This window comes from Apteryx mantelli, chromosome 6 (genome assembly GCF_036417845.1).
Source record: "Apteryx mantelli isolate bAptMan1 chromosome 6, bAptMan1.hap1, whole genome shotgun sequence".
In the NCBI taxonomy this organism is placed as follows: Eukaryota; Metazoa; Chordata; class Aves; order Apterygiformes; family Apterygidae; genus Apteryx; species Apteryx mantelli.
In genome coordinates this window covers 43,463,954-43,480,651 of record NC_089983.1, presented here as the reverse complement: position 1 = coordinate 43,480,651, position 16,698 = coordinate 43,463,954, and the positions used below count along the sequence as shown (strand labels likewise).

The following is a 16,698-nucleotide window of genomic DNA, read 5'->3' as shown; positions in this document are numbered from 1 at the left end:
AATTCGTCCTGTCCTTTGTCCTACAGGTCAAGTATATGATTTTTTTAATTAAAAAGTGCCCTATTTAAGCATGCAAAACTCAGTAAAACTGAAACAGGTGATTTCATATCTGCATGTGACATGTGCAATCTCACACAGCTTCTCATAGGTCTACAGATTATAATTTTCTTTTCAAGAGTGACTGATGGGCTTGAGAATATCCAGTTCCTGCAGAACAGTATTCTACTTTCCTTGTCAAAGTGCTCCAACATACCTATTTTGGTAGGAGCAAGATGCTGTCATTAGCTGTTAGGCTGCTCTGAATTCCAAACAAACATTTCCCTCTTCCAAAGTGGGGGGGGGGGGGGGGGGAGAGTGCATTCCAAATGAAAAAAAAGAGTAAGCAATAAAAAAAGTCTACCGACTCCACTGAGTCTCAAAAATAACTACAAAAGAAAAGGTTAAGAAAGGACCTACACGTACAAAGGACAAGAATTCAGACTCATTTAAGTAGATGACACCATGCGGAAACACCACAAATACAAATTAAGTCTCTGCACTCACAAAAGGATGAAGCAGGCTTCATACTGTTGCTGCTTGTTCAAATGCTACAAGCAAGGTGTTTCAAAAAGATGCATATTTATAAGTCCAAAAAGACTAAGTAAAGGAAAATTTGTTACAGGAATTAATCAGGATTAATGCTTGTCAATATTTACCTGTTCTCTCATCAATACTCATATCACTAGGACACACAGGGAGGTCTGTACACACAGACCAACGCGCTGTTATCAAGGTAGGTTAAAAAAAAAAGTTATTTTTCAAACAAAACCTGAGCACACAAAAAAAATTCCTATGCTCATTTCATAGCCAGGTTTGCGCCAGCAGGCTTGATTAGCTACATGGACAAAGTAAGCTAAGCTCCTTCCAGACAATCCTCCAAAAGAGGAAGAAATTAACAGTCTATTTGGGGGGCTCAAATCTCTTTTCTCTATCCCTTCTTAAAGTAGCATCTTTGGCAAACCAGTGAATAAAGTCAGTCATCTTAAATGTCATTGCAAAAAGGAATTATAGTAACAAAGATGTTTCATATAAGGATGTGTAAGAAAGGAATACACAAAACTAAGACTTAGAACTATAATACAAGAAGCTACTGCTGAACATGAGATGGAAGTACTATTTTGCAATAAACAAGTCAGTCCCAATTAAAGCAGTATTTGGTATTTTAGTTAATTGCAAAAAAGGAAATATAAATAGTGTTTGTAAGTCTACCTTTAAAATACATTCTAATATACGCAATACTACAGCAAATTCTGTTAGTTACTATAAGGCAATTAAGCCCCATTGCTGAAGATTAAGTAACTGAGTTAAACCCACCTTAAATTATTCTGCTGACTTGATGGAATGACGCTGTAGTAAACTGGCATTCCTGTTGCTGGCAATCCTTGATTTGACTGACTGGGGATTAAAACAGGCTGCTGATACGTCTGCTGGGGCACTGCTTGGGAACCTTGAGGCATGGAAACCTAAAATTGGGAGCACGGTAAGACTTTCTGCTGCAGACAAAGTTTTCCTCTGCCTCCTGACCATTACCCAATTATATAAGAATTTTTAAAAAACATGGCCAAAGTTAAGACACTAAAATACACACTAAATTCATTCCTTCTTACCACCAAGGCAACAATCTATCCTAGAACATTACTTATTTGCTAATCTAACTACATATTCTATTTTCATTAATTTACACAGTGTAACAGGTGAAACTACAACAGAGGTAAAACTTATTTGGTTTTATTCAACAAGGCTTCAGGCTAAGTCTATAATTTGAAGCAATTAAAAACAAATCTCAGGGGAGGAGAAAGAAAACAGTATATGCTTTACTGCTAGCAAGAGTGATTGAGGGTGGGGTTGGGGTAGGGGAATTATAATTTGGCACATGACTCCAAGTCTATACATTATACTAATCATATATAAGAAGCACACATGATGCTATTTTGCTAGAAATCTCAGGCAGAAATCCTAAGCCAAGTTGCATAATTTCTTCACCATCAGATAATTACTTCAGGTTTCTTTTTATGCAAAAGGCAATAGAATTTTCTTGCCTCTGGTACTTCACTGTGTGAGCTGGTTGCTTTTTAGAGCCTAAAAAAATACAGGCAACAAGCAAGTAAAGATGCAAACAAACGCAAGAATAAAATACTAGAAAACCAAAAATGAAATTTTTTTAGCAATTATATAATTCTCATAATTAACCAGCAAGTTCTGAAAAAATAAGATGAATCCTTAAAGGAATCAGAATAGAAGAGAGAAACCCAGAAAATCTACTTTGAACATCCCCAGAGCAATGAACTATGACTTGTTTTATAAGAATTTTAGTTCTTTGAATGTGTTGCCCATATGCCTGTCCTTTAAAAAAAAAAAGCTGAAAAGCTGTATGCATTGGGGCAATACCCCCATCCAAAATTTCTGTTGCGTGGAGTCTGGAGTGTTTGAACACACACTACAGAGGCACAGTTGGCCCTCAGTGCCATACTCGCAGAGTGAAGTCTGTCGCCAGGAAAGAGGATTAGGCGAAGCAAGTGAACAGCACTTTCTGAAGAACAATTGCTGCAAAGCAAGTAACTTTTTCATTTTTCAAGGGATTGTTCACATGAACTATGTTCTTGGTGACTAACAGACATTCATCTATTCATCAAAAAATGGGAGGCTGGAGTTCAGGCTAACAGTGGACTGAGGCACAGTTCTCCCAAAAATAGAGATTTCACAAATTTAAGGAGCAAGTTCCACAGAGATAGCTTTACAAATTTGAAAAATAAAGACATTCTTCAGTAATGCTGTAGTGACTGACAGAACACTTATGATTAATTCACTCTAGCTTTCCCAAATCATATAGTTAAAAGGTCCCACCAAATCATTTGGAGGATGATTTATAAGTTCTATAACCTTTCTCCTAGAAGGATCAAGCTTTTTTTTTTTCCTTTTTTTTCCATCAATTAGAAAAAAATGTCAAAGATAACAGTATCATTTCTCTGGAGTTGTGAAATTTAGTTGTCTTTCTGGAGTGTGGAGGGAAGAACGGGAGGGCTGAGACTGAGTAAGGCATGAAAACTGATTTGCACTGAACTTGTGCACTGCAACCCAAGAGATGCTGTTTTATAAAGACATTGCACAGAAGGAGCTGGCCCAAGGGCAAGTCTTCTACCCTTCCAGGTTTTGTAAAGGTCAAATGAAAAAGGCAGTCTTTATAGGTAAGTTCTCCAAGAAACAACTTTGCTGACAGCTGAAAAGTACAAACTGTCAAATTTGGTATTACTACAGTGAAATCTCAAGAAGGGAGTAGATCTTCCTAACAACAGGGAAAAAAAAAGAATGTATTTTCTACTTTATCATGGCAAGAAGGAAAAAAAAGTGAGGCCTGCATTAACGGAAGACATGCAGTTATTAACAATAGAGAGATCTTCATGGGGCAAACGGAAAGCTCAGACAAGATTAGCAGTGTTCAGTACCACTGACGTGACCAAAGAGATGGACAAAGATGAGATGTCAAAACAGAAAGCTTCTGCCTATACTTGTTTGCCAGACTAAGGGTTTCTTGCTATACAGCAAAATGGTTGGAAACACAGCTTAGGAACAGTCTCTCTTTGGGAGTATCACCCAGTCAGCAAACAGAACAAGGCTAGATATGAACACAAGATGAGGTCCTGCTCATGTATGATGAAACCGGAAAACAGGCACAGAGTATAAGCTCTAACAACTTGCCAATTTCCCGTGAGACAGTATATAACTCCAAGCTCACAATTAATGCAATTCTGTAATGAAAAGGTGTGCAAATTGAAGGTGTTGACAAATTTATAAATCTAGAATGAACAAGTTCATTGTGGGCACGAGTTTCTTCCTTGTAGGTGTTATTTACATCACGCTTCTCTTTCTTCCAGGATCTAATGCCACATTAAGTGACCTGACTACATCAATCTCTATTTGGTTTGAGTTACAGCAGAATGGTTGCAAGATATATGGTAAGGACAAAAATAGCGAAGTATGGCTACTGCAAGAAGGGATATGTTGTGAAGGGAAGCCAGGAAGCCCTTCTTGCATCACACTGGCCTTTGAAGAACTTTATCCTGGGTCATCATACTATTCAGATAACAGTCATACTCTATAAGATATATGTATATATAAAAAAACAGAGTATAATAGATAACTAGTTGAAAGAGTCCTTTATTAAAAATTTTATCTTCTTCCCAAAAATGGAAAAATTGGTTCCAAGGGACTTCATCAATTAACAAAGGAGATTTTCCCTACAATAGAAGAAGGGGGAAAAAAAAAAGTCTCTGAGCTTTTTCTTTCCATCCTCTGAATGTGAAGCGCTGCATTTACTGTGGTTCAACAGGAATGTTAAACTTCTGCACTTTTCAGACTTGTTTCTAACTTCAAGTCTATTTTTTATTTTTAAATTTTCTCACCAAAGTGATCTTTAGCACCTGCTTGCAGCTTTTTGCAGTTTGCAAAGCAATGCAGTTAGAAAGAAAGAAACAAACAACCACACACACACACACACACACAAAAATCAAAACACCACTCTGAAATCTGCAGAAGAGTGACTAGAAAGTTACGAATTAATTACCCACCTGATAAGATGGCACCGAAGGATATGGAACAATCACACCTTGAATTTGATTCCCAATGTTGTTGTGTTGGCCACTGACTAGATTTTGATTCTGAGACTGCTGAACTCCAACTAAACCCTGGTAGTTTTGTTGCTGGTTAGGCAAAACTTGGTAACCTGAAATTATATATTTAAATCTTATTTTGAAATAATTATATCTGAACTTATTTTATACACAGTTGCCTATATGAAAAAGTATCTGTGGCATATTCCAAAAGCTTTTTACATCTGCCAACTTTATAAAGGGTTTAACTTACCGTAATACAAAAAAGCCAACATAAAAAGTTAGAGTTATTCATTTGGATCCATCTGACTCCAGCATGAAACACCGTATGTACTATTTGCAGTGCTGCTCTCATATGCTTGCAATATTTATCTACACTGTAGTGAGTTACTGGTATTAACACCTTGATCTGAATGGTGAAAGCTCAAAATTAATCGTCCATCATTAGGAACAAGGTCATTTTAGGTATGTTAGCTTTGAAATTCTGGTTATGCTAAATTCTACTAGTATCTTTGGTGACTTAGGGAGGAAAATACCTTGACTGTGATTCAAGACCTAAGCACACTTCATGGAAGTTTGTGCAAGGCATGTGTGCAAATCCTTTTAAAAAGGGTAATTTCTACTGGAGTCCATAATGCTAAAAAACAAACATGAACTGAGAAAAAACCTCCAGCTAGAAGTCATGCTTATATGCAGCTGAAGTCATTTTATATGCAAGGTTATCTTGAAAAAAGCTATTAAAGATTCTCACATTCAGCCCTTTACAGTGTGCTCTATAACAATTTATTATTGCTTAAACTGGTCTCCAAATGCTATCTTTCAAAAATGGCCTAAATAAAAAACAACAGTTAAGCGTGGGACCAAACAGGAAATGGCATCTGAGCATTTACTGTAGTCTTACCATTCCCACTCCCCTTTTAAACATCCAATAGCTAGACTGTCACCACAGTCAAAACCACATACAGATCACAAGTAAAATTCTTTTTGTTATATTCTATCACACATGTATGCGCTTAACTAGCTATCACTTCAGCAAAACCCAGGAATATCAGCGTTTCTGAGACAAAGCCAGTTATCACTCAGGAATAACAGACCCGGGCTTGTCAAGGCTGCGAGCACAGACACAGGCAGGAAGAGTGTGTATTTAACTTGGACACATTCATATCCTATTGAGCTTGACATTCCCCATGCTCTCTGCCTTGGTATTGAACTATATTTTAATAAAACATGTACAGACGCAAAAACTCTGATTTTTTAAAAAACGATATTAAAAATTGCTTTCTCTATTTTCCAAATTATTGCTCAGTAGCAAAATCCCCTCTCTTCTTCTTCTTCTTTTTTTTTTCTTAAAAAGAAAAACCACAAATGTTCATTGGATACAACGAGCATTGTGCATTCAAGTTCCATCTGGTTGTCACTTCATACAATTTAGCAACAATGAAGTCTAACAGATCACTAATATAATCAAATACTGGCTTCAGAAAATTAAGGCAAGAAGATTCAGTTTAGTAAGAGATCTACTCATTAGAAACACACAACACTGCATATAGATATTTTCAAAGCATTACACATTCAGAAGAATGCATACTTGAATCAGAATTAGTAATTAGATTATTTTTAATAAATCTTAGTTTGACCTGTGTACAAAAAAAAATCCCTCCATCTCTCAGACATATATAATAAACAAAATGCTTAAACATACTTTGTTACAAAATGATCTATAGCACCGAAAAAGCAGTCTAATGTAAAGTTGCAGTATATGATAGATTCAATCAGTAGACCTGCAATCTAAAATCCTCATTTCTCAGAAACTGCGGTGTAGCTGTGAATATTTTTCAGCTTCTTCTGGCACTCTCAAAGACAGACAATACATTTTGTAAGCAGAGAGAATTGGGACAATATAAATTGACCAAGAAGGTGCCCCACAAAATTCCAAAGAATTCTCTGTTTTTAGCTTCACAACTTCACCTCTCCATAGACAGTGGTATGACAGAAAGGCAGCACTCAGCAGAAAACACACGCACCTGCTATAGTAGACTGTCTCATTATACAGAAATACCCTGAAACGGCAGCTACAAAAAGGAGCATGTTTCTTAATATTTATATAGCATAAAATTCAAAATAAATCACTTAATATAACAAAAGTTAACCTAGGAATATAGAAATACATTTTATGAATAACACATTAAAATAACTTATTCAAGAATGGAAAAGCAAGTTCAACAACTTGGTTAACAACCTTATACATCTATCAGTAATATTCATATAATCAGCAGTTACGTAGCAGAAGCTAATTTAACTTTAGCTGATGTTCCTAGAGTAATTGTAGTTCAGATAAGATTTTTTTATTCAGCCTACAGCTGAATCATGTAAGCGGGTCTCATGGTAAGTGGGCCCTCAGTATCATGAGCTGAAATGCCATTTTCTTAGGGAGACTTTCCTTCTCCCATCATCTTTTGGGCAAGCAAAGCATTTTAATAAAAGTCAACCCCTCAAGTATCACACCTGAAACCCCTTTAAAAAGGATGCTGGGAAGCAGCTGAAAAAGAGACCGGTTCACTGTGAGAAATGTACACCTCTCAGACAGTGTTACGGCCCCGAATCCAACAGCTCATACATACAGCCAAGCCATTCCACAACATTAAACCAAACATGGCTTAATTCGCCACATTTTCAGAAGTAGTCATCTTTTATCTAAATTCGTGTTTGGAAAGTTATTTCACTGTTCCTAAGCACTTTATAAGATGAATAAAATCCACAGCTTTTAAGTAATACAAAATTTGTTAAATTCTCATTTTTGACCAGACACATTGCTACATTAACCATGTAACCTATTGCCTTTTGTCTCAGAAACAGCTGTTGCTAATAAGCACCAACCATTTTAGATATAACTTTATGCCAGCTTAACACAAATATTTAAGGTTTAAAATGAGTCTAGAGGAGAGATCATTTTAAATTATGCATTCTCACGAGCAGTCCACAGAACTGAAGACACAACATAGAACCTTCCATCTCTAGAAGGTTGATTCAAACTTGCCTATAAAGAAATGAATGACATCCAGCAGTTTATGGGTAGCAATGTGGTGACTGCAGATTAAATACTAATTATGCAGTTATCAGTAGAGTATCTGTCTCTCTAATTGGTACTAGCTACAAATCAAGTAATCAACCAGGAATGAACTGGACTTACTAACTGGAGCACCCTTTCAGTAGTTATGCATAGTGCCTTGATGTCAGGATTACAGGTACAAGGTATTACTGTCAAGGTAATAAACATTTTCCACACAGCTGTCCTACTTTGTCTCTCTACTGTCTTACTTTATTTCTTCTAGGACATAGATGGAGGTTTTAATTGCTGATGCTTTTCATCACCCTGTCCATGTTACAGGCAGTGAAATTCAGGGAAAATGTAAAGAGCTAAAAACATACAAAAAGAAACTTACTTACCTAATAGTAACTGACTCCTCCCTTTGCATCTTAGTGTTGATGCACCTCCACCCCATGCTTTCAAATTCAGAATTCAGATTCTTTTGGTTAGCTACATATATACACTGGGCTGCCTCTGAGTCAGAGAGCCCATGTGCTATTTACATCGGGTGTCCCCCAAAAACATCAAAGTAACCCCAGCTGTGCCTCAACTCTTTGCCATTAAGTAGTCTAGGCATTAAAAATTCTGAGGAAGGAAAGCAGGTTGTGGAACACAGACGGATAACACATCTTTAACACAGATGGATAAAACAACTAGTAAAAAAAACCTAGCAATTTGTTTTTCTTTGAGTAATTGTTAATACACTTCCACTTCTGAAGACTGAAAAGCAGTGATCTATATTGCAGGTACTAACAGTGTTTTTAAATGATCTGACAACCCTGCCATAACAGGCATCACATCTTGATCATTCTGCAGTGAAATAATCCCACATAAATTTGTGACCTGAGCCCTAAATAACCCAGTCAAGTGTTGCTGTCATCGGAGCAGTATCCTAAAAGAGCTACAGAAGAGGGAGCCATCCCTTCTGAACACTTTCTAATCGGTTACTTCATAGGACAGCTATAAAGAAATCCAGTTAACGTTTATAAGAGCCAATCTTTCATCCTGTTGCTGTAAAACATCACATAGTCTGGGGGAAAGTTAAAGAATCCTTCTTCCTGAAGGAAGCTCAAGAGGATACCTTAATCCTGACATACTCAACTAAGGCATGCTATAAAAGTCTGTTTTTTAAGGATCTCTGCCAAGATGGCCTCCAACCATCACTTGTTACTTCCGAAAGCTTTGATTGCGAGCCAAGATATTACTCAGAAGTAAATTTGCTTTAGGAATGCACATCGTATAGAAAAAGTAGTAACAATATTTTTAATTGCATAGAGTATCAGAATAATGATAGCATACAGTTAAAACTTGTAAGGGAAAAAAAGCAACAGGAGAAAATGCACATAAGATGCGTTCTAATGAAATGCTGAAAAAGCTTCAACAAACCTGTTTGCTGTCCAGGCTGTGCCAATGGTTGGTTTTGCTGCGCATTATAATGGACAGAAGTAACAGGTCGATATTGCTGACTGGAGTGCGAATACTGACTGGGGGTACAATAACAAGCTGGCATCTAAAAAAATAAAATTAAGAGATTCACTATCTGCAGACATCACAACACTAAAGCCAAAAAGAACCAAATGGTAAAAGGCAGACGTAAAACTCATTAAAAGGTGCAACTAATGCCAAATGCTTCAGCAATCAAAAATATTTATTCCACATAAACTCCCCTTTAATAACTGCTCTTCTTCTGTTTTCACTGTAGAAGAAAAAAGTTCCAATTTACTAAATTCCCCTACATAAACATTGGCAGTACGTTCATGAACTGTTCATTTTAGCAGGTTTTGATGACAATGCTTGTCATTTAGCCATTGCCATAGAAAAATCGGAGGACAATAACCAACCGTTAACTAAAGACTAGTGTTAAAAACTGTAAACCAAGTAGCTACTGCAAAGTGGAACCACAGAGAAGAGAGATTAGAGGGAGAGGAGGAAAATAAATAGAGAGATAGTTTTAGGAACTTTGGACCAGTTTTCTGCAACGAAACATTTCAAACACCAGAAAGACAAACACATGAAAAAAATGAGGATGCACAAAACTCACGTTTGGCAGTTTTAAAATTTCACTACTAGTAACAAAACACTCTGAAATTCGCATGCTTTTACCAGCTACAGGTAAATAGTCAAACCTGGATGATTATTCCTCCCCAAGTAAACTGAAATCATTCATTTCAAAGCACATTAGCAAAAAACCCAACACCCCACACTGTTTAACAGGGAGCCCCCCACCATGTAACAAGCTTGTTAATGGAACAGCATGATCTGTTTTTAAATATAGCTTTTGGGGAAGGGAAACAGAGCCAGTCTACCTGTGGCACAGGTTGCTGCATATATCCCTGCTGCTGGAGTACCTGCTGGTTGACAGCGTGGCCAGGTGTAGAGTAGCCTGGAGTAGAAACTGGTTGGCCAGAAGGTGGTGGAGCCGCTGCAATGATATAACCAGACTGCTGCGGGGGCTGGAGGACCACAGTGGACTGGAACATAGTGGTGTGAGGTTCAGCTGGATCAGCAGATGGCTGGCGGGCAAGACTCATATGGCTAAATTGCGATCCTAGGTTGTCTTGCTATAACAGGTAAAGAAAAAAAAGAAGTTTCAGATCTGCACGTCGCAAATTACTATGCATTAGCAACAAAGAACAACAGGAAAGCTTCAGAACACAATGCAACACAGCAGTAAACTGTCATCAGGGCTGACTGGGGGAATGAACACCCACATTCATACTCTTCACATCTAGCTTCAAATATTATTATTTGTTTTATTTTTATTACATTTACCTCTACTTATTGTAAGAATTAAATTGTCAAAATAAGGTCATAATTTATGTCACCAACATTTTCTGATTGGACTCCAAAGGCCGAGTGAAAATATCTAACCCCAATCAAAACAGCAGAAGGCATTAGTATTGCTGAAGTAATTTTTTATTTTAAGAGCTTTAGGCTCTAATTCTGAACAACAAAGTTCATTAGTCTAAACTGGTATCCTACTACATACGTGATTTCAGGATAAAAAGGAATCTATTCTAGTGGTGACCTATTACCTGTATTTTATTACTGTGGTAGTGATGGCACTGAGCACTGCAGGAGTACTGTGAAATTTCAGACTTCTATTACTGTAACCCCAAGGGCTTCCCCCCCCCTAAGCAATTCAACATCAAACAGATTATCAGCATCCTGGAAAATAAGAGTGATCACTAGTATTATATCTTTGCTAATCTGGAAGATTTGGTTGACATTCTGAAAGTGGACTCTTCAAACTTTGAGGAACACTAGCAATTTTAAGACTACCTGATCCTCTCCCAGATCTCCCTGAAGAAGATAGGGCTAAATGCAAGCTCTTCGCTGTGCTAGGAAAGTAATGATTGGGAGGGAAGGGGAAGAAGGAGTGATGTGAAAATTAAAAAAGTGCAACTTCCATCTTTCACAGATTACCTGGGTTCTCATTTTGTGAAAGTTTGAGTTACAAGGCTGAAAATTACCACTAGAAATACGAATTTTCACCTAAAGACTTTATTTAGAATATATTTACAGTTAAAAAAAACCTGTTTATTTCCATTAGATCAATAATTTAACTTCAATTTTGGCATTTCGTTCTTAAATGAGGCCTACTAACATGACCATAAAGATTTTCTACATTGATTTCACATTCTGTTTTTCATAGTATCTGGTCTAGAGAGTAAATATCTTTTGTATAGACATTTAATTATGATTTAATATTACCTGCAAAAATGTCCAAAGGATAAACCCAAGCAATATATATCCATTTCTATTACATGACCAATGTGAGTAAATTCATATATGGTATAGTACAAGCACAATGAATCACTGAAACATGGTATTACCAACAAACAGATAAACCAAACTTCTCTGTTACCAACTATGGATGTGTCTCATCTAGATTATGAACCAAGACCACCAACCCTTTTCCCTATATTACAGAAGTTGCCATCAACAATAATAAATTTTTGAGACTGCCAACATGGATTGTATTTGAACACATTTCCTGAATGTGAAATTATCTGAAAGTACTATAAATCTGCATGGAGTTTCATTTTCTGTTTTAACATATATACACTTTACAGTGGTTGCAAATCATAGGCTAAACTTGCATAGAAAGCTCACATAGCCTAAATTACCATTTTGAGAATGATAAATTATACTAACTGCAGTTCATATGTATTCAAACTACCATGAGAAACTTCAAAATTTATTCAAAATAACATGAGAAACAATGCTAAAAACAAAACACCTCCCACAAAGTGCACTTCCTTTTAGAATTGTGTACCTAAGTACAGGTAACTAATAAAATAGTTTTAATTACATGCAGGCTATTGAATTCAGATAAATCTGTATCTGTTTCATTAGAAGATGTTTCTGATTGATGTTGAAAACAGTAATAAACTAAACAACTCTACATAATAAAACAGCTATTGTATCACTTGTTCATCAGCAGGTCAGAACAGAGGTTTGGGAGCCAGGAGGCCTCAATTTTTTATCTGAATGCTAGTTCAGATTCTGCCTTAGGTAACTGGTTTTTCCTTTATTAGGACTCAGTTTCTTTTTGTGTTAAGATGACTGTTAAGTCTGGTTTGTTTTCATGTTTACAAAACACTTCAGTAGAATCCACTTCCAGCCTCTGTGTTTATTAAACACGGATGCTGGTGAATTGGGAGTTTCAGCATTCCGGCAGTTTTAGTGTTCTAGCAGACACTAGAAAAATGCAAACTCAGAAATACAACCAGGCTGATCCCTGAAAAGAGATTTGGGGCCAGCAAAAGAAATGGACACAGAAAGAAACAACCAGATAGGATGGGAAGAGGTTAATCCAGAGACATAAAAATAGGTACTAACTGGTTAACAGGACAATACTGTTGAAAAGCCGTTCCCTTACAGTGGGAAAGGAAATGTTGCCTGAGTTGTATGCATTCCCATTGAACTTGAAACATGTTAAAATCGCAGGAACTATTTTTTCCCCACTCAGGTAATGTTTCACTACGATTGAAACTAGCCGGTCACTACACTGGTATCACACACCACTTACAAACGATTAAGCAAAGATCAGCATCCACTAAAGATTAAGCCAGGCAGAGAAGAGATGAACAGAAGATATAGTACCACAGAATATTGCTGGGTAGAGGAGCCTGGCAGGAGCGGGGGTGGATAAGAGACCGCGGAGTACTGAACAGGCTGCGGAGAGGGCTGCAGAGGCCGGATAGGCTGAAGAAGTAACAGGTTTATAAACATGGTTAGCATCAAAGTAAAAGAGAAATGAAAACAGAGTCAAAGTCTTTTGTAGCAGAATAAAACAATTATGTTCCAATCATTACCAGAAAGGGAAGGGATTCTTCCTTTTTAAGCTGAAAGACCGCACAGAATTAAAACAAAAGCCATTTGCTATATCACTCTCTCCCAGAAGAAATATATTCGATTTATTTGTTTTATATTAACTATAAAATCAGGCAGCAAATTAGTGCTATTTAACATTTACTGTTTTTTTTTAGAAAGAGATCTTTCTGAAGTCACAAAATGCATGTATTCTAAATACAAGCTGTTTGCAAACATCTAGAGACAAAAGAAATTGCTACTAACCACAGATCAAAACATATTACTTTCACTTTTTCAACAATACTAAAATATTTTATAGGAACTGCAGGTACTTGAATATTGTGACAGTGTGCTCCCCCCGCCCACCTGAGCTCTCCATAAACAGCCCATAGGCAGGGGCTAACTGCGCACGCGCCAACTAAAATCCATCTAGCATGCAAATATGACCGAGTCAATCATCTTCTCCCCATAAATGGGGGCAGCCCAGAGCCCCTTGAGCTCTCCTGCACAGCAGCGGGCTGCGCTGCAGAACCTCCCCTTGAGCAGGGACGCCTCTCAAGGTTACTCCTCAAGGTCGAGAGATTCCTTACCCGCAACACATCCTCAGTAAGTGACTAATAGCAAAGTTTGCAAAGTTTCAGCATGCTAAATTGAGTCTCAGATTAATTGTGCACATGATCCTTCAGACAAACCGTTGACCAAGTCTAGGGCTAAGACTGGATCCAGCCACCCCCAGACTCCCCTGAGGAGGAGCTTGGAAAGCAAGGGGGTCCATTCTGAACCTCGTGACTCAACAGGAGGGTCTCCTTGACATTTTCATTTGATCCTGTTCTCCACGCAGTAACTAACTGAGTGAACCTTGCCATTGACACTCACTAAATCAGTCTTATTTACAATTGAACTCTGTTAAATCGCTATCTTACCTCAGTAAAACATATTGCTGCTTCTCTCTTAGGAGTGAAGTGTATCACTCCTCACTCATCCACAACAAATATCAAAGCTATTGTTGCTAATAGTATCTGGAACAGGTACAACTCCAGCATTTATTGAAAAGGCAATCTCAGAAGCTGTAAAGGATTTGTGAAGAAATCTGCAAATACTACACACTTGTAAACCAGATAATGATAAGGAGTACACATGAGCCTTTTTCAAAAATAGACCACCCCTACTGCGGCATATGCAGCAGATAACCTGAACAGAAGATTCCAGCCAGGAAAAATAAACAAGGAGGAAGCTGTAACTCAAGTTCTATAAATAATTTTGTGACAAAATTTGAAGATAATTTGAAAATACTATGGGAGACTATAGCCAATACCTTGGTGCCTAATAGCTGCTCTAAGAAGAGGTAGAACCCTTCTTCCCTCCCCATACACGTTTCTTTTTGTCTTCTTCAAGGGTTAAGGTCCTCCTTGATCTGACCTACTTCAGTAAATTTCTCTAGTACAAGAGAAGAATGGGATACATTTTATCCTTCAGCATCCAGTTTTGTGACCAGGATAAGCCAAAGTGCTACTAAAGAAGCATTCATTCATGCCCTACCAGTCCTAAGCTACCTCTTTTGTGCCACCAGCACTGCTTGTACAGCCCAAGAATTCATGTGGCTGAAAAATAACCTTAAGATAAGAGGGGAAGAAAGAAAAAAAAAAAGAAAAAAAGGAAGAAAGAAAAAAAAGACTTCAGTTGGATTATTTCCCTACCCAGTGCCCTGGCCACATCACTGTTGATGTCAGGGCTAACCAGACAGTGTGATTAAGATGATGGTAGAATCCATTTTCCAGAGCAATCTAAGTTTAGATTGGCTTAAACTGCTCATGAAATCACACAGTCAGTGCTAACATCGCTTGCCTGAGACACACAAGTTGCATGATTGAACATCTTATGAGGTCAACTCCTAACTTTAACTGAGATAGGAAGAGACAATGGGATAGCAGCCAACAATGCAAGTAAGTTAACCAGAACAGGAGAGGGCAGAAGGGCAGTCCATCAGTTAACCATGCCTGCCCTGGTTTTTAACTTTCATCCTGCAACGAAGTGACAGTAATATCATGACGCTTTCTACATTCTTGATACCAAAACATCTTCAGAACATCCTTTATTTTCTATATTCTTAAGGAAAGCCTGCCTACCCGCTGCAGTTATGAGAAAGACTGACAGGTCTGACAATAGTGGGGATGGAGGGGGATTCAGTTACCCATATCTGTGTAGCTATTGTTTCTTTTTTAACATATGCTTCAACAGAACAAACCTACTGATGCCTTATTATCAGACAGGGATATGACAATACTGATCATCAGTACAATCACCATGTATTGGACATGTGCACCTGTGACAGGATGTGATTAGCTGCTGGCTGTTGCTGAGGTGGGAGGGGAAGAGGTGGCTGTTGCAGAGGTCCAGGCACTTGGGTCCTAACAGGTTGCTGAGGCATTGGAGGATTGTACACAACCGGAGTGCCATCTGGATTAAGGAACGGCTGACCTGAAAAGTTAGAGAACAAACACAACCAAAAGACAGACAGATGCATTATTCAAGTTTGGAGACAACAAAGGCAAATGTATGTAAAGTAGGCAAAATAAAGCCACAAAATTTGAAAATAAATGAAATCTTAAATCTGGCATGTGAAAAAATAGTTATGCTAAACCCCCACAATTATTTAGAATAGCCACGACCAAATTAGCCTCATTTGACAAACCACATGCAGTTAAAAAACATAAGTGTTCAGGTAAACAGAAAAGAAAAAAACCACAAACAAAACTACACAAAAAAAAGTCTTTACTTAGTGAATTTAAACAGACAGCAAATATTTATTCTGCCAGTCTTGAAAGCTTGTTTTTAATTAAGTGGTCTGAAAAAGGCAGGAGTAATAGGGGAAAATGCTACTAAAAATATTATTTTAAGGAACATTTAAAGGCAATTAAATTAATCTCCTTTAATCAGTTTGAACACCAATCAGAACACAGAACAGCTTAAAGGCAAATAATTTTTCTTTTAATCTATACAACACAGTAGTTACAACTGTACTCTTATAACTGCTGATAAGATTACTGATAAAGGACTCTCTTCCCCTCTCCATAAATGAATTGGCTTTTAGCTTTCAAATCAAATAATGCAGTATTATTCCTCCCATTTAATAATTTGCAATTTCAATATTACAGTACTGGACTAATGCAAAAGAACTAGAAAAACTAAAACTGCTTAAAGTAGATTCTAAACAAACAGTGATTTATTTCAGTTGGGGAAAATGCAAAAAAAAGAATCAAAGGAACAGCAAATTAGTCAGTGAGGACCTGTATTTAATTAAGGCTAGCTGCTTAGACGTGTCTTGTGTTGACTGATGGTGATGTTTAGGAAGGTCCAAACACTGATGTAAGTTAAATTCTTCCCTTCTCTGATATAAATATTTTCTTGTTTATAATTCCTTCTAGAAAGGCATGAGCTGAGACTAACACCTTGGCACCCCAGCCAGGGCCCTTTTACAGTGAGCTGTAATGCTCTTACAGACTTCTTCCACCATATTTAAACGCAACTGGCCAGCCAGTGTAAGAGTTGCTGGGTGGGTGGTGGTGGGGAGACTGAGGCAACTGACGCAACAGATGGACACAAAGCATGAGCACACTTAAAAATCATTACCTAGACATTATGCAA

The 16,698-nt window shown here is 37.5% G+C and overlaps 1 protein-coding gene across 6 annotated transcripts in view; it reads right to left on the bottom strand.

Moving 5' to 3' along the window:
* Nucleotides 1–16,698, bottom strand: part of R3HDM1 (R3H domain containing 1) — a 55,889-nt gene that overhangs the window by 10,773 nt on the left and 28,418 nt on the right. For all 6 annotated transcript variants that reach the window (XM_067299383.1, XM_067299384.1, XM_067299385.1 and 3 more), the window contains 5 exons: nucleotides 15,377–15,531; nucleotides 10,041–10,295; nucleotides 9,121–9,244; nucleotides 4,605–4,759; nucleotides 1,354–1,502 (listed from right to left, as the gene is read on the bottom strand). In XM_067299383.1, coding sequence (XP_067155484.1) covers nucleotides 1,354–1,502; nucleotides 4,605–4,759; nucleotides 9,121–9,244; nucleotides 10,041–10,295; nucleotides 15,377–15,531 — 838 coding nt within the window. The remainder of the gene's footprint in view (nucleotides 1–1,353; nucleotides 1,503–4,604; nucleotides 4,760–9,120; nucleotides 9,245–10,040; nucleotides 10,296–15,376; nucleotides 15,532–16,698) is intronic.